The sequence below is a fragment of the Coturnix japonica genome, chromosome 20 (genome assembly GCF_001577835.2).
Source record: "Coturnix japonica isolate 7356 chromosome 20, Coturnix japonica 2.1, whole genome shotgun sequence".
Classification (NCBI taxonomy): domain Eukaryota; kingdom Metazoa; phylum Chordata; class Aves; order Galliformes; family Phasianidae; genus Coturnix; species Coturnix japonica.
In genome coordinates, this window is record NC_029535.1 from 12,270,373 (window position 1) to 12,297,065 (window position 26,693).

Genomic DNA, 26,693 nt, shown 5'->3' on the forward strand with positions numbered 1-26,693 from the left:
CATTGATGTTGTCTAGAAATTACAGTCACAGGACACAATCTCCTTCAAAGAATGCAAAAATCCACTCTAAGACCTCAGCCGCTGTCAATCTGCTCCCCTCCCAGCATCAGCCCACCTGCAATCCAGGCCCGCAGAAGCTGTGTGATCCCAAGTTCTTTATCTGTGTAAATGAGAAGTGTGGTTTTAGAAATGAATGTCACAGTGACACTACAGCAAAATGTCTCCTGTGCAACATGATGAAACAATTAACTGGCTGAGTAATTTCAGGAAGGGCAATCAGAAGGAAACAAGCGGAAAGTTGCCTGGAGCCTGTTGGAGAAGCAGGAGGGGAGCATGGTGCCGGCAGCAGGAACATCTTTCCTGCATCCAGCTAGCGACTCAGGGTGGATGCTTTCTGACTGCAGGCGTGCCACCTTCCATGAGCGTTATTTAGGAGGTGTCTGTCTGAGTCTGTCCCTGCTGTTCTTGAAGAACTAAAAAGTACAGAAAGCAAACACTTTCTGTTTTGAAAATACGTGTGTCCTGATCATTTAAATGTACAGGGAGCACAACAAAAAAGTGGGATTAACTGGCACAACGAGGTGAGTAGAATGACAAAGAAAACATTACGCTAAGGACAAATCTGTGAAGGCTTTTAGCAAAAGAAGGAAATCTGGAAGACAGTCTTCTAGTCCACTCTTTCCATCAGTTTATCTGTATTCTTAGATTGCTGTTAAGCTCCCAAAAAAAAAATTTGGGTTTTTTTTTTAATGGAAAACTGTACAAAAGAAAGAAAGAAAGAAAGAAAGAAAGAAAGAAAGAAAGAAAGAAAGAAAGAAAGAAAGAAAGAAAGAAAGAAAGAAAGAAAGAAAGAAAGAAAGAGAGAAATGTGTCTGAGGACATCTCCAGTCCTTCGGCAATTCTACCCTCGGTGGCACTCAGCTCTGACTGGGAACGCTGCTCATAAGTGTGGGTAACATTACATGGCCTACAGCACAACACGAAAATGGGATCTAACGATGTGGATAAGTTTCGTAACTAGAAGAATAGCACAATAAACAGCTACGGGAGGCTGGAGAAATCAGCGTCACAAGGGACAGCCAAGACAAGATCTAACGTCTATCTTGCCTGTGAGAATCTGAGTCATGCAGGAGCTTGCTCACCCAAGAAAATCTATTCATAGGGTCTCATAAAACCAACTTAACTGCAGTGCACAAATTAAAAAGCAAGCAGTGGAAATCTGTATCAGGTCTAACACTTCCCTGCTCACTGCTGCACGGCTCCATAGGAGCACTATGTGAGCAGGCCACAGCGGATCTCCCTGAGAGCTCTGGGAGTTTTACCTGCCAGAGAAATAGGACCTCAAATGACAAAAACGCACAGCAGCTCCTTCAGTAGGAAACACACTTTGCTAAAGGGAACACTGGGAATAAGTGACAGACTCAGGCTTTGTCCTGGAATCCTGCCCTGCCTGCAGCAAATTCAAACCCACTCTCTTGGTAAATAAAAACTCCTCTGGATTCAACTCAGCACAGACGATTAAGGAGTTCCTATTGTGGGGCACTGGGAATCTGGATTTTAAAATAGTGCTTCAAGTTGGCCTAACAGGAAAATGGAACATGCTGAGTAAGACCCAGTCCTTCTCTCAGCTCCGTGCACATAACCAGCCCGTGAGCTGCTCACAGAGCTCTGGTAGCAGCATGAAGGGCACGGCAGCAGCACATCTTTCCATCAGCAGGCAGAACAGAGCTCCAGCCTGATCTATAGTCTAACAGAGCCTGCCCCATCCTCACTTATCAGCTGCTTTCTCCCAGCTAACAGACACACAAACACCTCTCAACAGAGAAACTCCAGCTACAGGCTTGAGAAGAGCATCACAAGAGGAAAGTCAAGGGGTTGGTGATGTGCCTCTCACCTGGCGGCTTTCGCGAGAGCTTCCGGGCAGTGACCACATTACCGACATCCAATAGAGGCGCTACTTTCTCATGTTTATTCCTGTAAACTACAAACATAAGACACACTGAATCATAATTCAGAGAACAGGAACTCCTCGAAGAAAAAAGAATTAAGTGAAAGCTTCCTCCCTCACTTTTTCTTTCTCCCTCCCACTTGAGCCTTGCAGTTATTTCACCAGATTGGTCACGGTTTGGACAGCACACCTCGCTCTGCACAAATGGAACAGCAAAAAATGCAAAAAAAAAACCACCACCCCAAACAAACGCCTCTTCCCAGGCAGTACCCAAGTGGCAGCTCAAGCAAGTGATTAGAGGAACCAAACTGAGACAGCGAGGACTGGCTGGAGCCTCCAGCGCTGCTCTTTGCTGGTTTCTCTTGGGGTTTTTGTTTTTGTTTTTCTCTGAGTCGCAGAGAAAGCCAAAAGACCAACGCGAGTCCTATCCCTGCTGGCAGCGCCGAGCCAGATCCAGCTGGAATGTCAGCCCTGCGTTTCATCTGACTCAAAACGCACCCTCAAAATAAAACAAGCTACTTTTTTTAACCTAGTCATAAAGTTTATTAAAATCGTTCATTAATGCTTCAAATGTAGCAAGAATGCATAGATCCCAAAATATACATATGTATTTTCATATAGAAATAGATTATTCTTTATAATAAAAAAAAAAAACTGTAGGAACATCTTTAACAGATTACTCAATCCATGACTGACAGTTACACGAGATTGCATCATGTACACAGCATTCCCAGCCATGCTTAAAGGATTGCATCACTTCGCCCTCGCTCTCCTCTCGCCGTTTTAAATAACCCCAGCGCCCAGCAGAGCCCCGGGGCCGCGGCCCCCCCCGCGCCGCCCGCCGCCCCCTGGCCCCGGGGGGAGGAAGCAAATAGAGACCGAAACAACAACAAACAACAACAACAACAACGAAACCCCCGACGAAACCGAAAACGCGGCCCGGCCCCGGGAGGAGGATGTGGGGGGGGGGGCAGCGTTCAGCTCGCCCCGCGGCCCGGCGCGGGGGTCAGCAGCGGGGCGAGGAGGCGAGCAGGGGCTCGGGCAGCTGTTTGAACAAGTTCCTGAGGGTGCTCAGCTCCCGGGTGAGCTGCTCCACCTTCTTCTGCAGCCTCTCGTTCTCGGCCGTCAGCTCCAGCACCTTCTGCTGCGTCTCCAGGTTGCGCTGCTTGGCCTTGTCGCGGCTCTTGCGCACCGCGATGTTGTTGCGCTCCCGGCGCAGCTGGTACTCGTCGCTGTTCTTGTCCACGCACTTCTTGGGCTTGTTCTTGCCCGCCGGCGGCCCCGAGTAGCTCCCGGCGCCGGCGGCCGACTTGGAGGACTCGGAGGGGTTCGGGGTGCCGGGGGGGCTGGAGGAGGACGAGGTGGACAGGTTCCCGCTGCTGCCGCTCGGCACCGACTGGTAGCCCAGGTAGGAGCGCACGGTGCTGCCGTAGGGCGAGGACATGCCCCCCGGTCCCGGCCCCGCTCCCCCTTCTTCCTTACGGGGCCCTTTGCAAGAGTCCAGGGTCTCGAAGACCGGCTCCACTTTGGTCTCCACGATCTGGGGCGGGAAGCAGCCCGGCAGCCCCCCCGGCTTGTGGCTCTGGCTGCCGCACGGGTGGCCGTGCCGGGCGAGGCTGATGTAGGTGTAGTCGGGCTTCTTGCCGCCGCCGCTGCCTTTATAGTCCTCGGCGAAGAGATCGGAAAGGAAATCTTGGCCGCCGCTGCTGCAGGCAGGCTCAAAGTTGCCCCCTGCTGCTGCTGCGGGAGGCGGCGGCTGCGCCGGCTGCTGGGATGCTGCTAAGGGGTCCAGATACGGGCTGAAGTCGATGGCTCTCTCGTGGTCCCCTACGGTGAGCTCGGTCATGGAGCGGCCCCCGGCCGCCCGCGGGTGCAGCTTGTTGAGAGCAGCTAGACAGTCCGCCTCGTAATAGAAATTAGCCACTTCCATGGATTTAAAGGCGGGCGGCTGAATGGGGAGGCATGCTGCGTCCCAGGCCACCAGGCGTTGCATGAAAGCAAAGGGAGATGCGGGGAGGAGAAGACGGCGCGGAGGGCCCCCCCGGCACGGAATCGAGCGGCCGCCGTCGGGTGGGGGTCTCCCGAGCCCGGCGCTGGGCACGGCCCCGCTGCGCTGCCCGCCCGGGCGGCTCAGTCCGTGCGGCGCGGCGGGGCTCTCCCGCTCCCGGAGCTGCGGCTGGAGCTGGCGGTTCTCCTGCGGACCATCTGGTTGCGGGGCCCGTGTCCTCAAGTCTCTGACTTAGGAAAGTTCCTTCGCTCTGTTATTTATAGGGGCGGTGGATCCCATAGCAACAGGCGCGTCACCGCCTGGCCGCATGCCACGCTGCACGCTTCGGAGCTGCCGCTCCGGCCCCCGGGACGCCGCCGGCTGCGGGTGCGGGTGAGGTGCGGGCCCTGGGGCAGCTGTGCGGGAAAGGGACCGCACGGAGCCGCCGCCGCCAGCATCGGGGCGGCCGAGACCTCCCGTCCCGTCCCGTCCCGTCCCTGTCCCTCGGCTGCGGGGAAAGCGGGCACCGCTCGGTCCGGGACTCCGGTGCCGCCGCTGCTCTTTTGCCAGCGCGACGGGCCTTTCGCGTCTGAGAGCAAGGGCTGGCGCTGTGGGGCCGCGTGTGCCGCGCAGAATTGGGTGCAAAACCCGTCTGGGTCCCGTTTTACCCCTGGGGAAATCGAGGCAGAAGGCGTTTTTCCGAGCTCTTTTGCCAAAGCGGGGGAAAAAGCTGCAAATAGAAGACAGATCCTCTTATTCTCCGTCCAGCGCCTGACTGAGTGAACCGCACTGTCAGGCAGAACCGTCCCATTCAGACGCGGGCAGAACCATTTTACAAGAGCCGAGCGAGCGCAGTTTGGAGCGGGGCGCAGCCGGGGCCGCATCCTGACGGCAGCGAGCTCAGAGCCGAGCAGCCGCCGCGCTCCGCTCCCCATCTCTGCGTGCGGGGACCGTGACTGAAGTTTGCCTCAGTGTATTTACTTTGCACGATACCGTGCAACTGTCAGGGTACAAAGGCGACAGGGAATCCGCGGTCTGAAGCCAGAGGGGACCGTGTTTAAAGGCATTCCTTTAAACTCAGAGAGAGTGAGATACGTGCTCGGAACCGTGGAATCCGGGCACTGTCAGAATCGCGGGGTGAGTTTGGGAAGGAAGACGGAATCTCGATGTCCGTTTTAATTAAAGACACCCACCTTGGGAATCAAACTTTATTTTCACTCTCTTACTCCCACATTTACCTGTCTACAAGCTGGTGATTCATCCCCAGAATAAAGGACATTAATTTAAAACAAAACATATAATTAAAGGAAGTAGGAGTGTCCTTTGCCTCAGTAAAGAAGACCCAGCACTGCAGGGAAAATGACACTGCCTCTTAGAATAATGTGAAGCAATCCTGCGGTGTGGGAAATATGGTAACGTTAAGCCAGAGGAACAGGTATTGCATTATACGATTCAAACAGTCAACTGTTCATAATGTTCAAACCTCAAAACTTCGAAAAGAGGAAGAATTCAGAAATATGTCAGTGGATCACCAGACTTTGTCTTTCTTATATTTTTACGTTTACATTTCTTTTGCACATTTCAAGATGGTTTTGCTTTCCATAACAAAAGTACCCCAACAGGTTTTTGGGCTTCAAATATTTCTAGTTCTGTCCTTATCTCCAAGTTAATCTTTGATGAATGCACCGGAGATTAAATTGGAGCTGGGCCTGGCCAGAGGTCTGGGTCTGGAGGCTGGAGCCCATACCTTCATAAATACAAATATCTGTATTGGGTGCAAATACTGGCAAGTCTCAGTGAGCCACGGCTTGTTCTCGTGGCTGTTTTCTTTCTTGTGCTGTGTCCTTATCCTGAGTTCTGATCTGGCGGTTGCATCCAGCAGCTGCCCGAACTGGCCCTTGAAACTGAACTCTTGAAATGCAGCCACATGTGCTTCCTACCTCTGAACGTATCAGGAACCCACAAGCAGAAGGTCTCCTGCCATGGCCACCTGCTGAAATGGCTCTGGTGTTTCTTGGCATTACCCTGACAGGTCTCTGGCTTGCCACAGCCATTGGCTGAACCAGGGCCCTACAACCCATCAGTTACGTTTCTTGTGTATTTTTCAAATGATATTCTCAGAGATCTGAATTTCCCCTCTTCCAATTTCTGCCCTGTTCTCTGCTGCTCAGCATCCGAAAGCTGTGCTCCTACCCAGGCTGATCTTCCCTAACAAAATGAAATGTCTGTGCAACTGTCATGTGAAATAGATCATATCAGAGATGGTGTGGCCCACACCTCCTTTGCCAGGCCAGTGCTGAGTAATCCCATAGTCACTGGGATCACACGTCAGTTGGAGTGGTAATTGAGGTTGGTCCCCTCCTTCCCTGCTCCCCCCCCCACCTCCCTGCTCTGCTGAGATCTCTTTAAACCTCCTCCAGTTCACCTCAAATCCCAGCATCCACTCTCGTGGAGCTCTCAGCTTCTCATGGGAATCTTGTTGGCGGGACTAACCACTTGTCCAAAGCCCTAACATTCAGCATGCAGGTTTTGAGCTACCTCTGGTCTCTTTTAAATTGTTTCTGCACTTGTCATAACAAATGCATGGCCAGAAATGGGGCTTTTGAAATGGAAACGGGTGTAGAGCAAAGCTCGCAGCACAGAGAGTTGGGTGGAGGTCTTGGCACATGGAGCTCCATCCCTGTCAGTGCCACAGCTCAGCCTGTCCTGGACTGATGTACAGAGGCTGCAAATAGTCCTGGAAAGTCCTCTCCATAGAGAGATAGGAAAAGAAATGCAGGTGTTCCTGGTGAAGGGATCACTCGATGGAAAACTCGGGGGCATCAGCAACTGGTTCCATAACAGTTCTCCTGGCAGCACATTTCAGCAGAAAGGCAGCATTTCTCTGGAAAGCACCTTCTAATTTGTGGTGAGTTCATGATCTAATTTTTCAGCTGGGGAAGAAGACAGCATTGCTCACAAATTACTTAGTGAGAACATCTACATTACCCCCAAAATCCAATGCAATGAAATCCAGATTCCTCTTTCTTCATGTGTGAAAGAATACAGACAGTGGAGGGGTAAGACAAGGATGTGGGAAGGGGGAAAAAGTGGAGGGAAGAATCTCATCTTCACCATTCTTTTCTGTCATGAATTAAATTCTGCTCTCCATTTTTATTTTTATTTTTTTATATTGTAGAAAGACACAGTTTTCCAGCTGCAGGCTCAGACCTGTGATAAGACACTGCAGAGACATATTATTCCTGAAAATTATCTTCTTATCTTCTTTTCCAGGATTTCTAGCAGGCTCTCCAGTTCCCATGCTGCAGGTCTGTAACAGCTGCCCTGGAAGGACACTAGCTTTGGGGAAATGCTATTAATGTAGTGGTCACAGATCAAACACTGAAGCTTTTTAAAGAAGATCTGTGGGCTGAGGGTTTGTACTGTAGAAAAAGGCTGCCTATAATTTTAGATGCTTCTTGCTGAAGACTTGTCTTACGTGTTGTTTGCTTTGCAGTATCTCCTGGCAGATCAGTGAGATCAGAGGTGCATCATGCTAAACACTATGTGGACACAGCTCCTCACTGCAGCCCAATGCAAAGCATGGAAAGGCAGAAGAGGGGCAAAGATTAAAGAAGATAATGCCAGAAGTCAACAGTTGCATCACTGAATAAGGCGCTGCTGGTAGTGTGCTGGAGGTGAGCTGGAGAGGAGAGTGAGAGCAGTGGTGTCCGTGCGTGTGGACAGGCTGGGGGAGCACAGGGCTGCTATGGGGGACCTTGGGGTGAGATGTGACTTTACCTGAAAGTTTGATGTAAGTGGATCAATGTTGCAATGAAGGCTGTGAAATAGAGAAGTAAAATTGAAGTTTATTTCTGAGCATGTTTCTGTGCTCTGTTTTCTCCTTGTTCCCAGCCCCAGCTCCCTCTTCCTACAGCTGTGCACCTTACACAAGCACCAACTCGTGAGTTGTGCCTGGCAGAGGTTAGATTCCCATCTACTTTCCACGTGCTGTTCTTCACTGTTAAAAATAAGTAAATAATAAAAGACACAGCATTCATGAAATGTCAGGCAGGGACAGAGCGAGGCTGACGGGGACAGTGTGTCAGCTCAGAGACTGGCTCTCCTTCCATTTCTCCCAGCTCTTAGACCAGACTAGAGACTTCGCCTCATTTTAACATTAAATAATAATAATAATAATAAAAAGAAACCAAACTATTGCCACACTATTTCCTCTCTTAAAGTGCAGTTGTGATGCTCTGCATCACAGTCCCCTGTGTCGGGGACCTCCCATGCAAGTTGCAGGCCGTCTCCTGGCCTCCTTGGGTTCTTTTGTTACAGAGCAGAGTCCTCCCCCTCCCACAGGGCTCCCTCACCCCTCGTTCCCTTGTGACACGGGGATGCTCGGCTGTTTGTTGGTTGTCTGCTGATTTTCTGCTCACCTCTGACCTAGCACACTTAGCCTTTGCAGTGCCAGGTTGCTCAATCCCCGCTTTATCTCCGTGTTGCTCTTTGCCCTACCCCGTGCTGCAGAGGCGACACCTGGAGATGGCACCCCTGCCTCCAGCCAGTGGGGGCTGTGTGAACAAAATACCTTCCCCTGCTGCGCAGAAAATTTTCCAGAGTGAATTAGAGGTCAGAGCAAATTTAAGTGGAGCAATGTTGCAATGAAGGCTACAAAAGAAAGAAAAGGAGAGAGTGTCTGAGCGCACATAAATGCCGGTGGAAAAGCAGAAGCTGTAGGCTGCAGCCCCGTGTCGCAATGTGCACGCTGAAGCCATCTGACCAGGAAGATGTGGGCTTTATTTTCGAGCAGTGTTATGAGTATCCCGTTGAAAAACATACATTTGCTGTCCACTGGCTTTCCAGAAGTTCTCCACAGTCATCTGACATTTCCTACGTAACTGTATATCGTAGCTTGATGAATTTGTTACAAGTGCTCCAACTTAGGGTTGGGAGAACAGGAATCCGACCCTTTGAAGGAACCCAGACAAGTGCCCGGAGTTCCCAGGAACAGACCGATGGTTACTGATTTTGGACATTTCTGAACAAGAAGAACTCCTCAGTGGTCCTGAAGCTGGGCCCAGATAGCTGGAACTTACTGCTGCGTACAGCCAGGGGTAACAGAAACTGAAGGCTGTCTTAGGGAGGCTGGCAGGAGAATGGGCCACGGTGAAGAATTACAAGATTCTTCATTAAAAGCTTTAAGAGCTGCATGCTGGATTTACAGTTAGCTTTTATTCAGCTGCTCTCATCCCGTGTTGAGCACCATGGGAAGCAGTTGGGACATGTTGGTGGTGAGCACCGGCATGTGAGCACAGCTCCTGAGTCTGTGCCATCCGGCAGCCAGCTGCTGGCCCTGGGATGGGATGGGATGGGATGGGGTGCTGTCCTCCCCACGCATCACCTCTGGTCCCCATCAGCTCCTGTCTCTGTGTGTATGGCTTTGGAAGGAGCCCTAGGAGCGGCTGTTCCAGCTCTCCCACCCACTGATACTTTCCCATGCCGGAGAGTCCAGTGCAGGAGCTGCAGCCAGCTTCTGCTTCTTGCCGTGCAGATCAGGAAGGTTGTGTAATAGTGGGTGAGAGGCGAGACCAGCGAGTCTGGCTTCAGGATGTTCTGAACCGTGAGCCCTGTGCAGCGCTGCGTTCAAAACCGTCTCCAGATCCTTCTGCCGGCTTCCCTCAGGTGCAGATGGGGAAGTGCGTAGAGAAGAGGCGAAATGGTTGTTGTGTCACCGACGGGCATTGCGGCAGCAGGACCTTTGGGTGCTGTGTGCCCTGCACTCACGGCCACCCCGTCACTATGGAGGGGGCACCACAATGGGGTCACACTCAGCTCCGTCCCGCTGTGCCACGCCCCGCTCTGAGGGTGATGCCGCACAACCGGCGCCCGCTGCCGTTCTGCGCCACGGCCGCCAGGGGGCGCCACGTGCGGCTCGTGCCGTGCCCGTGTCGGTGGCGCCACCTGCTGGCGGTGTGTCCGTGGCGGCAGCTCCGGGCGGCGCCTCGTCCCGCGCCGTGATGCGAACACGGCACCAGCTCAACGAACTGCAGCGCTTCGTGTGCCGTAAACGAGCTAAAACGAACTGTCACATTTGGTCTATTCGGGCATTGTTATCACTTCTCATTTCAGTGCTTCTTTATTTGACCTTGAAAAAGTTTTACAGCATCGTTAACAGACGTTCATAATATCGGCTGGGGCTTTTTCCCTTATTTTCTGTGCCGGACCGAGCGTTTGCTGGGGGCGAGACAGACACACAGACAGACACACACAGACAGACTGACACACACAGACACAGACAGACAGACACACTGTCATCCTGCAGTGCCGATATCAGCCTCCAGGTGCCGGTATATCCCGGCTGTGCCGGTTGCTGCCGTTCGGTTCCCGGCTCGTGTCACTCCGCCCGTCGCGGTCCGGCCCGTCGCGGAGCACACGTGGGGGCGCGGCCGGACCCGGCTGGGCCTCGGAGCAACGGGACACGAGCGGGACGGGAAGGAGCGGGACCGGACACGGGGACACGGAGAGGACATGCGGACACGGGGCCGTATGGACATGAAGACATGTGGACATGTGGACATGAGGCCATGAGGACACGGTGCCATGCGGACACGAGCACGCGCACTCACACGCCGTGCCCGCACGGGGCGCGCTCCCGCGGCAGCTGTTCCCGCGGCGCCTCCAGCTGTGTCCCCGCCCCCCCCGCTCCGCCATTGGCCGCTCCGGCCGCCCGTTCCCATTGGCCGCTGCCATTGGCCACCCGTTCCCATTGGCCCGTAGCGCTGTGGGCGTGTCCCGCCGTCCCTTCTCCCCGCCCCCTCCCTCGGCCCGCTCCCGGTTCCCGGTTCCCGATGCGGTTCCGCTCCGTGCAGCTGCCGCCGCCCGCCGGCTCGGAGCAGGAGCGGCCGGGCCCGGAGCCGCTCGGCCGGGCCATGGAGAGGAGCCGCCCCGAGCGGGAGGAGGCGGCGGGGCCGGACGGGGAGGCCTCGGAGGAGCCCGAGAGCGGCGGGCGGCGCTGGGGAGCACAGCACGCCGGGGCCCGGGAGCTGGCAGAGCTGTACTCACCGGGTGCGAACGGGGGGACGCGGCTCCGCGGGGCGGGGCGGGGTGGGGGGTGTAGGGTGTGTATAGGGGGTGTATAGGGGGTGTATAGGGGGTGTATAGGGTGTAGGGTGTGTGTGTGTGTGTGTGTGTGTGGGGTGTGGGGGCTCCGCGTGCTCCGGGCCGGGCCCACGCGCTGCAGAGCGGTGTCGGTGCCCGGTGTCGGTGCCCGGTGTCGGTTCGGGCAGCCCCCATCGCCCCCATCGCTCCGTGCCGCCCCGCACGGTTCCGGTGCCGCCCGGGTCTGTGCTCGGTGCCGTGACCCGCACGCACGAACTCGGTGACGTTCGCGGGGCGCCTCGAGCCCGAGCTCGGGGCCGGGCGGTGTCGGTGCGCAGCCGGCACGAAGCGGGGCTGCTCTCCGCGCTGCTGAGGGCGGGTCTGGCCCTGGGGCTTCGAGGAGGATCCCGCCCGGATGCGGTTCCCGGTGAGCCCTCGCTGTCCGGAAGCAGATACACGCGGCCGGTCACCGACGGGGCCGCCGACCCGAGCTCCGTACGGCAGCGCCCGGTGAAGCTGCCCCTGGATCCAGCCCGTCAGACGGGAGCGGGGCGGCGGGTTTGGGTCAGGTTTGTGCGCATCTCACGAGTCCCGCTGTGTCAGCGGCCAACGGAGCCACAGCAGCCGGTGTGCGGCGCTTTGCGGCCTGAGCTGCACGAGGTGAAACCGGAGCACGGTGACTGCGGGTGGTGGGAAGGAGCACACGGGGCCACGTGTATGACAGCAATCCATGCCGTGTTCTGACCAGGTGTATGGCAGCAATCCATGCCGTGTTGTGTCAGCGTGTGATGGCTAGCCAATCCATGCGTGTTTGTGTCAGGATGTATGGCAGCAATCCATGCCGTGTTGTGTCCAGGTGTATGGCAGCAATCCATGCCATGTTGTGACCAGGTGTATGGCAGCAATCCATGCCGTGTTGTGTCCCAGTTATGACGCAATCCATGCTGTAGGTTTGTCGCAGTGTAGTGGCAAGAATCCAATGCCATGATGTGACCAGCGCTTGTATGACAGCAATCCATGCCATTGATGTGACCAGGTGTAGGTCAGCAATTCCATTGGCCATGTTGTGACCAGGTGTATGGCAGCAATCCATGCCATGTTGTGACCAGGTGTATGACAGCAATCCATGCCGTGTTGTGTCCAGGTGTATGACAGCAATCCATGCCATGATGTTCTTGCAGTTTCCAGGATCTCAGCGCGGTATTCAGGTCCCTAACTGGGGATGTTCCTGCTTGCACGGGGCCGAGTAGTGGTTTAAAGAAACACAACAAAAGACACTCATGGGCCTGTGTATTTCCTATGGTGTTCAGGCACATCTGTGCTTATTACAGCTTGTGTCGGTCATCTCAACGTGTCAGGGAAGAGGAAGCTGTTGGAAGTGATGGATTCCTGTACTTCACAGGAAAACAGTCGCCAACTTAACGTGGTACCTGTGCTACCACTTACATAGAAGAGGTTTTCCTCCAAGTCCAGCTTTCCGTCCTTATCTGTGGACGGGTGCTCCAGGGAGGTCTGCACAGCAGCGTGTGTGTCTGGCAGCAGTGAGTTGCAGTAATGCTTGAGACATGCAGATTTCTCTTGTCATTACATAAATAACACATAAGTAGCATCAGAATGTGTTTTGGTATGAGCATGCGATGCTGGATTGCTGAATGACATGAGGTACAGCTGTGCACAATGAATGTGACTCTCCAGTACTTCCTCAGTTTCTTTAAGTGAATCCCTGTCCTTCCATGTGTGTTGAAATGTGAGTGCTTTTCAAACATGAGCTCCTGGCATTGGCTTCCTGTCCTTCAGCTGCTTGCTCTCCTGATCTGCCCAGCGCTGGACCTGGGGGTCCCTCGGGCAGCCCTGGGATCCCGCACTCAGTGGCAGCAGCATTTACACAGGCTGAGCCCATGGCGCTCCCTGGTTGCTAATTGATCCATGAGGACCTGCCTATTTAGGCCCTCTAATCAGGGTGTGGCTTTCTTAAACATGAAGTGAGCGTTAATTAACTCTTACTTTTGTTACTCCAGGGATCTCTTTATAGAATCTCCCATGCTGTGATCTGGTGCTATATTGAAATACGTTTGTTCTTGTGTCTTAATTAATGTCAGGGCTGAGGCAGTTGTGCTGGGCCTGGAGGAGGTGAGGGCTGACCTGGCTGGGTTGGGGTGGCGACCCAGATCTGCCTCTGGCAATTACATATTAAAGTTTCTGATGCCTTAATCCATGTGGTCTCACTTTGAGCATTGCCTTCCTTTCAGCATCAGTGCCCTGTGAGAATCTAGCAGTGATTAGCAGCAGAAAGCCTCTCAGCCTGAACATAAAAAAGGTTACTGTGACCTGATGTCTGTGTGAGTGTGGGTTTTTTCTTCTTTTGAGGTTACTGTAGAGGCATTAAGTAGCACAGATAGGTACAGAAGAGAATTTGTGCTCGTGTTTCTTTCCTCATTCAGCCTCTTGCTGTATCAGGGTGGCTGGGAGGTTACGGCTTTTTGCTTAGGAGCAGGAAGACAAAGATAAAGCTGCAGCAGTTGCGCGTTAAATAAATAAGCCCCAGAAACATACTTACAATGTTCAGAAAGCAACTCTGGGGCCACCAACAAGCAGGATGGTGCTTTTTCTTGTTTATAAGCCCTGAGGCTGTTATGGCTCAAGAGGTGGCTTAACTGTGGGCCATCTGAGGCCAGGCGTTTGTTCCCATATTCAGCTGTACCTGCAGCACTGAATATTGAGTGCTGTGCAGATTTGAAAGAAGACATGAAATAAAAAGGCATTCCCATGGGGAAGAGGACAGCAGGACAGTATGAGCTGATGTCTGCTTTGTGTCTGTTACTGTGGGTGTGGGAGAAGGAAGGGCTCAGTAGTGGCTCAGGGAGGATTGTCATTTCACAAAATATGCGTGCGGCTGTGAATGAGTTTCTGTTTCACTTTCCTGTCAGACAAATGAAGCAGTCATCCGGGCAGCAGAATAGCCTGTATTATTTCAGACTTCTTTTTGTCCTCTGGGATAAAAGTAAAATGTTTTTCTTTTTCTTTCTTTTCCAACAGGAAAAAGGCTGCAGGAGTGGATCTCTGTCATCTTATGCTTCTCTCTGATCTGTTTCAATTTTTACAATCTTCTCTTCTACTTGCGACTTGAACACACGCCCTCCATTATTGTTGGGATATGTAAGTAAGAAGTGTTCGCTGACAAGAACAAGGCAAGACTGTCTCTTGTAATGCTGGAAACAAATGTGCTGTCTTTTACTCTTGGAATTGTTACTAGGAAGGGAGAAAAATGGCACGTGTGTAATTGCCTTAGTGACTCTGAAGCCAACACCATCTGCAAAAGCTGCAGATTGAGGGATCTCGTTTACTTCCATTTTCATATCTTTGCCTCAGATGTGCAGAAGTATTTAGGTTTGCTGTATCTTGGCAGTACGGAGCTGCTCTTTCTTGAGTGACCCTTCAAATACGGTGTGAGTTGCAAATGCTTGGCTTTCCTGCAATGAGCAGAGGAGTTTTGGTATGATGAAATGTTGCTGTTCTTTGGTTTTTGTTTGGTGGGTAGATCTGTGCTTTGCTTTTTGACTTGAGTTGAAAAGATTGGAAGTCAGTTCCACAATGCTTCTCTGGTTATTTTCTGGTAAACTTCTAGTTTATTCCAAAGGAAGGAGGAGAATAATTGTTAGACATTGTGCTGCACTTCTTGTGTGTTGCTGGTGCATAAGCAATGCTCTATTCATTTCTGGTTGGGGTTGTATGGTGTTTATATGATTTTTTGAGTTGCATCATTGAAAAGATGGTTCAGTCTCTATAAACAGCCTGACCCACTGGTCGGGTACCTGGGGAAAGGACCTGGTCAGCTGTTGCAGAAAGGAACCAGGTCGAGACTCGAACTCGTGGGTACTCCAGGGTTGATTTTATTAACAAGATCAGTGCTCAGGTGAAACATGCATACAGAGCTTGGGTCACTCCTAGTGAATGACCATCGAGCTTTACAGACGTCCTATATTTATATGATTAGGTAAACATTACATCATTTATGTTATTCATTTCTCGTGATTAATCAATATATCTTCAGTCCTTCTTTCCCGCTGTGTTTCATCCTAGGCCCAGGCTTCATGCTTCATGTGTTACTCTTCTTTTGAACTTCTCCAAAAATTCATTATCTTCTTTCATCCGAGCTAGACCAGTCCATTCCATCTGTCTTATGGTTAAACTATACATTTTAACTTATTAACTACTAAATAGTAATGTCAGCACTACTATTGTCTAACTCTGCTGTTTTGTAATTTCACGATAGTCTAACACCCCTACATGGGTCCTGGTTCAGGGCTATACAGGGGATACATGAGTAGCATATTGGTTGAGAAATTTACATTTTTCCCTAACATCTGCCCTGGAAGCACAGGTGAAGGCAGTTCAACTGCGTGACTGGAAAGGGTGGAACCTGGCTGCACCTCTCTTAGACCCTATTTAAGGGCTGACTGCCACTGGGGAAGGATCTCTGGTTGGAGATCCTTCCCTTGTGGAGTCTTTCCTGTGAGCTGAGATCTTTGAGGCGGTGAGAACCTTTACTTTTCCTTCTGAGTGCCATCATGTCTGTGCTGGTCCCTTTGCTGTTACACTCCTGTATTGCCCTTCCACTGTGTTAATCTTTCTGATTGTAACAGCTGCTTACCAGGTGTTTGGCTTCTGTACTTTATAATTAAAGCAGTTTTGTTAATGAACTGTGAGGTGTTTTATGTTTCAGAAGAATTATACCTGTTCATCACAGTTGTGTATCACTATCGATTCAAAAATGCAGCAAACCCAGTAATATGTAATATCATTACTGGCCTGTAAGCCATTGACAGCGCTACGAATGCTTGCAGAAGTGCCTTCTGTCTGTTGGGAGGTCGCTGTCTTCTTCTTGGGCAGCAGTGTCCTCCCGCTGGGAGTCGTACCCGCTCCCTCCCTGCTCTCAGCCAACAGGGCAGCAGTGCTGAAAGGAACTGCTCTGCAGAATAGAGCAGATACAGGAGGGAATCAGTAATGATCCCTAACCTGCAGGGCAATCTGTCTGCAACTGGCTTTCATCTCAAAATTAATATTGATAAAAGCTTAAGTTCTCTGATATCCTGGTTACCGGTTTAACTGATAAAGCAGCCAATTCACTGATAATGTTATTTAAGTAGTAGTGAATGATTAAAGAGGCAGAATCTGGATTCTGTGCAAATAAAGTAGTGTGGAAATTACTGATAGCATGCACAAAAGCGGGTGCAATAAAATAATAAGTATGTGTTATCTTGTATTTGTTCAAGTAAGATGTGGGCAGTGTCTGACAGCAATAATTAGTTTTTGTTAAGTTTGGTCAAACCTATCTGCCTGAATGTACTGTTTCCTAAATTCTATGTGCAGTACAGCAGGTAAGATAAGGGAAGGTGGTCACCAACTTTGTCTAACGTGTCCCTGTCCAAAGCTTTCTTGACGCTTAGATTAGAATACTGACCTTTGAGTTGAGCTCATGGAACAAACGTTCTGCTAGTAAAGACATTTGAAGTTGCTCTGTACTGAGTTCACATCAGGTCATTGTATTTGAAAGTTATAGTGAGAGAAACCCCAAAGCAGTTGTTGATCCCGTGGGCTGGATCTGATACACCACCTGGGCCATCAGGAAAGGTTTCTGGATACCCTGCATGCTGAATACTTCCTTTCTTTAAATAGAACATACAAAAAAACAGGGAGTGGTTTGAACCTTCTGCATCACTTAACCTGGCTCAGGCTCTGCGTGTACAATTAAAGGCTGTGCTATGGCTTTTTTTTTTTTAATGCCTTTAAAAGCACACAGCTGCAGTGTGGATTACACTGTGAGTAACTTAATGTAGAAACTGATGGGACAGAAGGTCTGGCCCTCCTCCCTCTCTGTCTGAGAGCACCACTCCTGTGCTGGGAGCAGGCAGGCTGCTCGTGGTGCTCGCAGCATGCTGTGCTTCACCGTGCTGCTGAGTGAGAGAAAGCAGGCGAGATGTTACGGTGTTAATCCAGAGCAGCTTTTGGAGCAGGCCATTTGGTGCTGAGCAAAGCCTGTCTGGAAGAGCAGGAGGAGGAACTCACGTGATTGCCTTGTGTTATGTGCTGGCTTAACTGATGTGGGACATCTCCCTTCTCCACAAGGTCAGAAGCAGAGCGTAGGCAGAAGATGGATGTCTCTCCTTGTCTGTCACATCCAGTCGTGTTCTGTTCTGAATGCCTTCACCTGCTCATGAGCTGTGAGAGTTACCCTCCTTGCGCAAGCTGACAGTTGTGTAGGTTCGGATTCAGCATTATTTGCACATCTGTGCACAGATGACCTCCAGTAGGTGGCTAGGGAAGCAGGCTGCACAGGAGAGTTTAATAATAAGGGTTTTTTCCAGATGCAGCTGAGCTGTTTCCCTGCATTGGGAATTTTGCTGTTTCAACATATCAGGTGTTCCACAAACTCTCTATCAGCTGGAGAAATAGTAGGAATACCTTAGTTAGTGCTAACACACTGGTGTGAAAGACATGAAAGTAAAATGTTGCAGTTCCTGTCAGGTTTATTGGGTAGTGATCCCCAGCCAGGGCATGCCTTTATGAGATGAACGTTTGCCTTAGGTTCTGCTGATGCTTGCTTCCAGGACAGCAAGCGTCCTGATTCTTTAGAATCTTAGGCTGTAGGTGTAGGCATCTCCCCTCTGGTACTTGAGGAGCAGTGAGAGCTCTTCTGTGCCCTTGGCTCCTGCATATTGCTTGGTGTCCCGGCAGACCACAGCAGGAGTGGAGCGGCCGTGACTCAACCACTGCCTGTATCAGCGTGCTGCCGGCCCTTGCCCTGTGCCCATGAGTAACGTGGTGCCCTGCGTGTTCCCTGGCACATCCCTGGTGCCAGCAAGCACTTCCTTCCTCAGCAGCGCCCCATGGGTGTCTGCGAAGGGTTGCAGCTGGGAGAGAACAGCTGCTCTCACAGTCTGATGTATCTGTTGTGCTCCCTCAGTCTGAAATGTCTGTAGCTGGCTGAAGTGCACCTTCATTCTCACCTGATTCAGCAGTCTGCCTGCACAGCACAAAAATCCTGCTGCTTTGAGCAGCTTCTGAACGGCAGCACTATATCCCCCTGTGTTCTCAGCGTGCTTACACCCTCCTCAGATGCAAACCTGAGATAGGCAGTGGGAGTAAAGAAATAAAAATGCACAAAGCAGTATTTCCCTGGTGCTTTACAGGTCTGTCTTCTAACAGTATGTGACCCTGCTGAGTGCAGTCCGTACACGTATGCTGCTGTAGTGTCCTGCATGTCTGACCTTACAGTTAAATCTTAACTAATGCTCAGGGCTGCTGGGCTGTCCTGCCTTGCCCTTCCAGCCTTAGTGACAGAGCAACAAGATCAGTTCTGCGAGAGGGAAGTAACTGAACACCAATGCCTTGGTTTTCCCAAGTCACACCTTCGTTTTTTATAACTGGGGACAATGCCTAGTGTATGTGAACATTGAGATTAACTCTTTGGTGCCTGATAAGCCTTCTGAGTCTGCGGGCATGATGCAAGTGTGACTTGTATTACTGTTTTTTCTGTGTATTTTTTTTTCCCCCTCTTTATACAACTCTTCGCACTCTGTTTCTGTACTACAGCTGAGATGAATGTTATGCTAGATAGACTTTTCAGGCTGCTGTAATGTAATTCAATTTTAGCTTTCTACTGTTTGCCATCAATATACCATATGAGCTGTCAGTTGAGCAGTCAGTGTTTTGCCTCTATTTTAGCTGTTTTTCCTGCTGTTATTGCATGCTCTGAGAATGCAGGATTCTGGAGGCACTGGGGGATTAATAGGGTGAACAAAAACCTGTTCTTTAGCAATCCTGCTTGTGTCAAAAGAACTTCATAAAGTGGACTCTTGACGCAGCTGACCAAATTGCCCTGGTTGGAGGGTAAGAAGATGAGGTGAGGTCCAGGTCAGGGCTGCTCTAAGTTGTGTGACTTACAGGGAGGTGCACATTGGTTGATTTTAATTCCTGGCAAATCTCCTGCCAGCATTTGTCACCGATGCCTTGAGTTTGTAAGAGGGAGAGCAGTAACAGGATGGCTAAAGCAAGAGGAACTGTTGTACCAATGCTTATAACTTTTGATTTGGGTTACAGGTGAGTCGGAATTGCCTTGTCTAAGTTCTTGGCAAGCAGAGGTGTACCTGCCTGCCACAGAAAGCTTCGCTCCATGATGGAGAAGCTGTGCTTGAGGGAGGTTTTCAGACAGAGAAACAAATGCTGGCTAGTGGAGAAGAAGGCCAGGAGTTCTGCTGTCTTCCCAGACCTCTGAAGAGAAGTTGATAATGCAGTCAGAGCGCAAATAAAATAAGTCTTCTGCTTTATGGATATTTTCACACCTGTGCTGTTTCACCTGCAGTGGCAGTAACAACGGGCAATTCCATAGAATCATAGAACCATAGAATGGCCTATGCTGAAAAGGACCATCTAGTTTCAACCCCCTGCTACATGCAACCACTAGACCAGGCTGCCCAGGCAAACTGTTTTCTCTAAATATCAGTAGGGGATACGGAAGAACTGCATTCCAGCAGATCTGCCCCAGCCCTATGGCTGCTTTGGTGTGGGCAGGCAGGCAGTTACAGGCTTTTTCCTGAGCTCCCAGATGTATCAGGAGTAACTGGCTGTGATTTATGCTCTGAGCATCAAAGGAGAGAAAGGGAAGCAAACTGTGTTTAATGGTGAACTTGAAGTGGTGTGGAAGTATGATGGGTGTAGGCTGTTCCGTAGAACCTGGGCCTCAGCCTGAAGCACTGCAGCTGATAAAGTCTCAGAGTTGTTTGACATTCCAATCTTATTTAGTCAGCAGTCTTCATGTGCCACGAAGTGGTATCTTAATTGGTGCTTACGTGGAATCTTGTAGTTCTGTGTTCCTTGCCTGCAGATACAAGGGACCAAGGGCAAAGAGGAAGGGTCTGCTGGTAGTAGCATTTTTGGTGTAGCAATAGCAGTTATAATTTTAGCAAATAGTCTGTTAAACACTGTGAGTGAAGAGAGGCCAGTAGATCCAGGGAGAGGGTGCATTTGAGAATGATTGAAATTACATGGCTTAGATGTATTAATCTTTGTATGCCAGCAATTGCAAAGATTAACAAGCTCTTCTCTAGAAGATGGTCAGACACAGATTGCAGTGTTTATAGTGAAAAACTGCCCATGTGGTACCTTGTTAACCACTGTTCATTGTTATTGGCCTTAGATATAGTTAGGTTGGGTAGATCTCATAGCTGTAAACATCTGATTTAGAACTAGATAAGCAAATATATCTGTGAAACAAGTAGATGGTGCAGATGTATCAGTAAAAAAATGAATATATGATTCTGCATATCTAACTGTATGTCTCTCTTCATTCAAGTTGCAGGAGTAATTACAGCAGACTTTCTATCAGGATTATTTCACTGGGGAGCAGATACCTGGGGATCTGTGGAGTTGCCCATTGTTGGAAAGGTTTGAGATTTCAGATTCTTATCCTTAAACTTGGGAGAGAGGGGGAAAAAAAAGAAAAAGAAATCCTATTCTGAAACACTTCCAGTATTCTCAGCTGTATGGACAGGTACCTTCCTTGCAGCTTGCAGTTCTAACCAACTCTGTTGCTTTGTACTCCCCCCTGTTGAGAGCACGGCGTATTGCTGGTAGGGTGCTCCAAGCACCATGTTTACCTGTAGTCCCAGTGACAGGTATGAAGTGACACTGTTACAGTTTATCAGCCCGACTGCCTTTGCACAGGGTTCTGCAGTGCCGGTGTTCACAAGCCTTCCCAAGTGGCAGCGAAATAGTTTGTGGCGCACAAGTGTAGAAACCTGACTAGACTTGTATAGAGTTTCAAAAGGTGGAAGTACAGAATTTCTCTGTCCTGCTTCACCAAGAGTCCTATTCCTGCAGCTGAACTCTTCAGCACACAAATGATGTGTTGGAGGAAAATAAATATCCCTGTTTTACTGTCCCTCTCCTACTTACTATGTTTGTGCTCTCTCTTCTCTGAGACTGTATTCAGATGTCATTTCTGGTTTTTCTTTTTTTTTCTTTCCATGATAAATCTTGGGACACGTTTTCTCAACTTGTTTCCTCAGGCTTTCATCAGACCCTTTAGAGAACATCATATTGATCCAACAGCAATTACCAGGCATGATTTCATAGAGACCAACGGAGACAACTGCTTCATGACATTGGTCCCATTGGCAAACATGGCATACAAATTTGTTTCCTTTTCCCCAGGTAAGCTGATAGCCATGACTTACGTGGATTTGGCATTTTTGTTTATGAGGACAGAATAGATCAATGAATGTGAGATTATAAGTAATTGCTGTTGGAAACACGGTCCTCCCTAGAGGAGGAGTGGAGGGAAACTGTTTTTCTTGAAGGGGAAGTAAATGTTTTCTCTAGCCCAACAACAAATATCCGAGGAGTATTCTAAGGGAGTATTTGAAGTAAACTTCTCCTACAAGAGGAAATCAAGCTACACAAGAAAACTCTTTGCTCTTAACTGAATAAAAATGCTTCACCTGTGTGTAGAAGTACTTTAATTGCACACTAGATGAGCAAGAATTAAAGATTATTAATTTAATTATATAGATTAAGAGAACAGGGTTTAACTTCCTGTTTACTGCAACTTGGCAGATGCTGACACATCCCAGCCTTTCGTGTGACATATGGAAGCCATTTATGGCTCATTGGCTCTTATGAAACTTGCTGAAACAACTTTTTTGAGGCCCTTGTTATTTCCTGCAGTTCCAGTCAGGTCTGGCTGTGCAAGAGCACACTTTCCTAGTAGAGATTTACCTTCTTATGGAAAACTATTTAACGATACAAATCTTGTTTTGCAGAAGCATTGTACGAAACATGTCCTTGGGAGTGCTATGTCTTTGCCCTTATCATCTTCATAACCATGACGAACCAGATTCACAAGTGGTCTCACACATATTTTGGTCTTCCACGCTGGGTCATCTTTCTCCAGGACTGGCATGTTATCCTGCCTCGGAAGCATCACAGGATTCACCATGTGTCTCCACACGAGACATACTTCTGCATTACAACTGGTACTGTCATGTGGTTCATACTGCAAAGTGTTGGGTTGGTTGGTTGGTTTTTTTGTGTTGTTTTTTTTTTGTGGTCTCATATAACTCCCATGGCAAGATGTAATTTAGTGTCAGTCTATTAAATACGGAAAAAGGCATGTTGAAGCTGACTGGGCTGTAAGTTTTGGCAAGAGCTCCTGCAGCCATAATCTGACATTAGAAAAAAATGAGTAAGATTCGTGATTGTATGAAAGGTAACTTTCAGTGACGTAGGCAGTCTTACTGAGATCTAATTGCCCAGTATCTTGGGAACCTCATCCTAGCAATGCATTTTGCTCACTGAAGTGCTAAAGCTGCTGATACTTCTTGCTCAAAGAGCATTGTTTCATCTGCCAGTACAACTTGCCTTGAATTTTCATTCCTAAAACAAAGCTTCTGGATTTTCATCATTTATTCTTTCTCATTTGAGGCAGAGGAGAGGACAGGCTTGGAGGAAACTGTCTGTAGGTTCCTGTGTCTGTGTTCAGTGTTATGCCTCCTGTAGAGATTGGAATACTTGCTCACCAGTGTTGCACAGTCCTGAACAAGCTATCAAGTTTAACAGATGACTGGAAATAAGCCACTGTTCTTAATTCTGTTGTTGACTTTGATAAGCAGTTTCTGTCAGTTTTGAAATCTGTCAGGAAACAAATTTAGTTCTCATGACCAGAATTACAATTTCTAAGAAACTCGACTGCACAGATGATCATAAAAATCTTGGCACCCCATGGGTATTTTCAGTCCCACTATGTCCTGAAATGATACGGTAGCAACACTGAAAGCTGGAGCTGGACTGTACAGTGTTCTTGAGCCAGTTACTTCTATGTTCTTATTTAAAATTTAAAAAAAATAAGTCTTTTATATAAGTGTTCATACCATATTGCTCCCATGTGAGGCGGTGTAATAGATTGTATATTTGCTTTTTATTTTTTTTTCCTCTGGTGGAGCAGTGTTTCTGTAGCCCTAATTGTTTTTCTTCTAGGTCATGAATGATGGAAAGGGCAGAAATAAGCAATCTATGTGTGCTATTTGGGTGCTATGATAAACGTTTATCTTTCCTTCCATTTAGGTTGGCTGAACTATCCATTGGAGAAGATTGGGTTCTGGAGGTGTTTGGAAAACATGATCCAAGGACTTACTGGGGAGAAGCCAAGAGCAGACGACATGAAATGGGCTCAGAAAATCAAATAACTTTTGCCAGCCGTCTGCAGTCCTTACCATTGTTGCCAATTTTTTTTTTTAAAGAAGCCATCAGCCAAATTCAAGACCTGCAAAGAAATAACAGACTCTAAAGCACAAACTAAGAAGTGCTAACAGACTGTAATTTAAAGAACTAATTCCTAAAACAATACTTGAAGATGATTACTCTTACTGAGCACCTTTTGTTTAGCCATGTCGCTTACATCTTAGAAAGTACTTCATCACTGTATTTCGTAAAGCTGTCAGGCAAGCCAGAAGGCAGGACAGTTAATTCATTGGTACGTGGTGGCTTTGTAAACGTGTTGTATCAACATTATTTAACACTTCAAAAATAGCTTGTTGCCAGAGACCTCTGGGGGAATGGTGACAGCGGTTTGTCACTTCATGTTTGAGTCCAAATAATACTGCATGAAAACTGTATCAGTACTGGAAGCCTATAAATCATCACTGTTCAATGCACTCTTTGTTTGGTAAACTTGCAGCTCCATCTTTGCTATCATGTTAAATCTAAAGGATGTAATGTGGAACAGAACTTTGAGAATCCCACTCCACTGGTGGGTCATGAATCCTTAAGTGTCTTCAGTTTCCCTTAACATAAAATTGATCTACTCTATGTGGAATTGGGCAAACCATTTTTGTATAAGCCTTCAGTTGTACCTTAACAGCCACCTGAGGAGAGGGAAGGCACAGCACATGCTTGCATTTGTTTGTATGGAGTGGTCACTAATGGGCATTCTATTGAGCATTTCCTACCCTGACAATAAATGTTTGAAGTAGTTATAGCATTGGGCACATTGCACATAGCTGTATTCAAGAGCTCAAGGTATCAAACTTATAATGTTAGAAGGGAAACGTCAATGACTGATGTTTTGTTCATATTTTTTTTTAAGGTGCTTGCTTGTTTCTGTAAATAATATAAGGCCTTAATCTCTTCTGGTGTAACTGAATAATATTTTAATGTGATGTTTGAATGTATATAATATATTTATAACAGAGCAATTGGATAATACTAATCACATTTGCTATGACTTGTTGCTGTTCTTCATTCATACGTTCTCAGTGTTTAGTCCAGACTTGATCACTTAGTTGCAAAATACAGTTCCAGACACCTGGGTATTTTGCAGCCTGTTAAGCCTTGTTTACGTTGAAGTGGTTGCTTGTTCTTCAGCTTTGTTAGGAGCTCAACACTGCATTAGACCAGACTTCAGCACCTTTCCAGAAGTGCAATTAACTTCAATGGCTTTGGATGCTAAGGATAAGATTGGGGAAAAAAAATTCCCTTAGCACAATATTAAGTGTTTACATCCAGCGGGCACTGAAATGAGTAAGTGTGGTTTGCTTCTTGTTTAATTCTCTTCTAAATGAAATCTTACTGAAGGTTCTCTTCACTAGTTGTAAACTGTATTGAGTTCATAGTGTACTTTCCTGAAGTACATGGTAAGGGGCTTTTAAGACATAGGTTATGGATGACCTTGATCTTGCTGTGTACGCTTTGAAGTACCAATTTTCAATGATGGACAACACTTTAAAGGATTGGGACTTGCCATCTCTCCTTCAGTAAGAACTGATGAATGCTGAAGTCTGAGCTGGCTTCTACAAATAAAGTCACAGTTGGTACTATAGGTACCAAGTGTTTAATAAAGTATTCAGACCCTTAAGGACAACATTTTACTATTGTTAAATTGTCTTCTCCAATTGTCATAGTCAATGCTGGGATCTCTGTGGTTTTGGCAGTATAGAATACTTTGGTAAGCATTTAGTTGAAACTGAGGAAGAGGGAGGAGTACTCCTTTTATACTGCTATTGAAGAAAATAACTATGATTTTGTGTTGCCCTTGTTGAAAAGGGCAGCTCTCACCCAAGGTCTCCAGCACTAGCCTCGGTGAAGGCCATGCATAGGAACATGCAGTGCTGGGGGCTGCAGCCAGAGACTGCCAGCTTGGTTAGGGGAGGTTGTTACAGGCCGTCAAGCTCTTTGTTAATTAATGCTGCTTCTCTCCCATCCAGGTATTTATAAAGCTTGATTCTGTTGGGTCAGAGTAGTTCCTAAAACAGGTAGCGATAAAACTAGTTCTAATTTCCATGTACTGACTGTTGTATATCACAACCTTAGAGGTGAATATAGATTTTTGTGGGAAGAATGGTAGGTTCCTCTACTGGGCATGATGTGTCGTTTGTTACTTTGAATCAGTTAAGTTAGTTAACATTCTCAAGTTGTGGCTAAAACTTATTTTAAATTTCTTTGGTGTAACAGGTGTGACAGAAGTTGAACTACAGCGTGATGGATGCTGCTGTGGTGGGGATGCAAACAATCGTGTGTCCAGAACAAAGAACGCTTCTCCCTCTGCTCCCCTTCCAGTGTGCAAGTTCCCTGCAGTTCTAGAAGCGTAGAGTACAAAGCTGTGAGTACAAAGAGCAGTAACAGTTACCTCTTCCATCTTGACAAAAACCTAAATTCATGTCTCCTTCTGCTCTGAGGCTCCAGTAATTCATATTCTAACAGCTTTGTAGTCCTCAGTTTTCTCTCTCTCCTGTCCTACTCCCTTCCCTTCTGCTCAGCTCCCTGGAGTTGAGTCAAGCAGAATCCCTAGCAGTGTTAATGAATGCTGGCTTGGTTCTGGTCTTTCTGCTGGATTCCAGAACTCCTTCATCTTCTTAAAGCAGTGGGTGCTTCTGTCAAATCCACATAGCGATTCTGAAGCAAAAAGCTACGTGGATCCTTTTCAACAGATGTAAATCTGGCTTAAGATGAATTTGCCTTAAGTTGATTAGGAACAGATTAGAGCTAAAACAGAACCAGCCCCTCTTAAGCTCCAGCGTGGGCCTGGGCTTCATTGTGACTGACACTTGCTGAGGCCACTTAGTTTCCCCCTGTCACTTCTCTAAAAGATGCGGGTGACCCTCTGCTCCCTGGGGCTCCCAGAACGGCAGCAGGAGGTGCAGAACAGCCTCCAGCAGCAGCAGCAAAACGCTGCCTTGATCCCGCCTGGAGCAGTTCTAAAATAGGAGGTTTGGGCTGTCCTGAGGTGCCCATACCTGTTATCCCCTCCCAAACCTGGTGCAGAGGGGAAGGGGGCTGCAACAGTGGGGTTGCACTGAGCACCCACCTTGCCCCAGAACTGCAGCAGTTCCAACGGGAGCTCCTGGCATCTGCACCCCCAGCTCCAGGTCAGCTTTGCCGAGCAGTTGTGCCACCCAGCTTCTGCCCTGCTCGTTTCCCGTGCTGCTCTCGGCTGCCTCTGAAATGCAGCGTTAGGCTTCAGCTGTAGTCTGACCAGCAGCAAGACTGGCATTGCTGTTTTTAAAGCAGCATCAGTGAATAGCTGGTAGAAATGGTGCTGTAGCTGTGCGCTGTGGGGTTGATACAGCAGGATGAGGGTTTGAATGGCAGTCATGAGCCTCTAAATCTTCTAATAATTTCTGT

General features: G+C 48.6%; 2 protein-coding genes and 2 long non-coding RNA genes across 6 annotated transcripts in view; 3 read left to right on the forward strand and 1 right to left on the reverse strand.

Annotated features, from left to right (window-relative positions):
- LOC116654274 overlaps positions 1 to 7,793 on the forward strand; it is an 80,120-nt gene extending 72,327 nt beyond the window's left edge. For both annotated transcript variants that reach the window (XR_004309384.1, XR_004309385.1), the window contains exon 5: positions 7,432 to 7,793. This is a non-coding gene — a long non-coding RNA (uncharacterized LOC116654274). The remainder of the gene's footprint in view (positions 1 to 7,431) is intronic.
- On the reverse strand, positions 1,947 to 4,320 carry CEBPB (CCAAT enhancer binding protein beta). The gene has a single exon (XM_015881863.2). The coding sequence runs from the start codon at positions 3,939 to 3,941 to the stop codon at positions 2,955 to 2,957; it is 987 nt and encodes a 328-aa protein (XP_015737349.1). The 5' UTR covers positions 3,942 to 4,320; the 3' UTR covers positions 1,947 to 2,954.
- A 2,938-nt stretch (positions 7,794 to 10,731) lies between the features above and the next one.
- On the forward strand, positions 10,732 to 24,297 carry LOC107323104 (transmembrane protein 189-like). Of its 2 annotated transcripts, XM_015881861.2 has the most exons (6): positions 10,733 to 10,985; positions 14,055 to 14,174; positions 20,371 to 20,462; positions 21,086 to 21,230; positions 21,839 to 22,051; positions 23,139 to 24,297. In XM_015881861.2, exons 1-6 carry the CDS (start codon positions 10,769 to 10,771, stop codon positions 23,258 to 23,260), a joined length of 909 nt encoding a protein of 302 aa, XP_015737347.1. In that variant the 5' UTR covers positions 10,733 to 10,768; the 3' UTR covers positions 23,261 to 24,297. The 2 variants fall into 2 exon arrangements, with proteins under 2 accessions (XP_015737348.1, XP_015737347.1); XM_015881862.2 differs by lacking the exon at positions 14,055 to 14,174 and having other exon boundaries at positions 10,732 to 10,985.
- On the forward strand, positions 11,847 to 13,358 carry LOC107323107. The gene is made up of 2 exons (XR_001559156.1): positions 11,847 to 11,909; positions 12,093 to 13,358. It is a non-coding gene; the product is annotated as an uncharacterized LOC107323107 (long non-coding RNA).
- Positions 24,298 to 26,693: the final 2,396 nt, after the last annotated feature.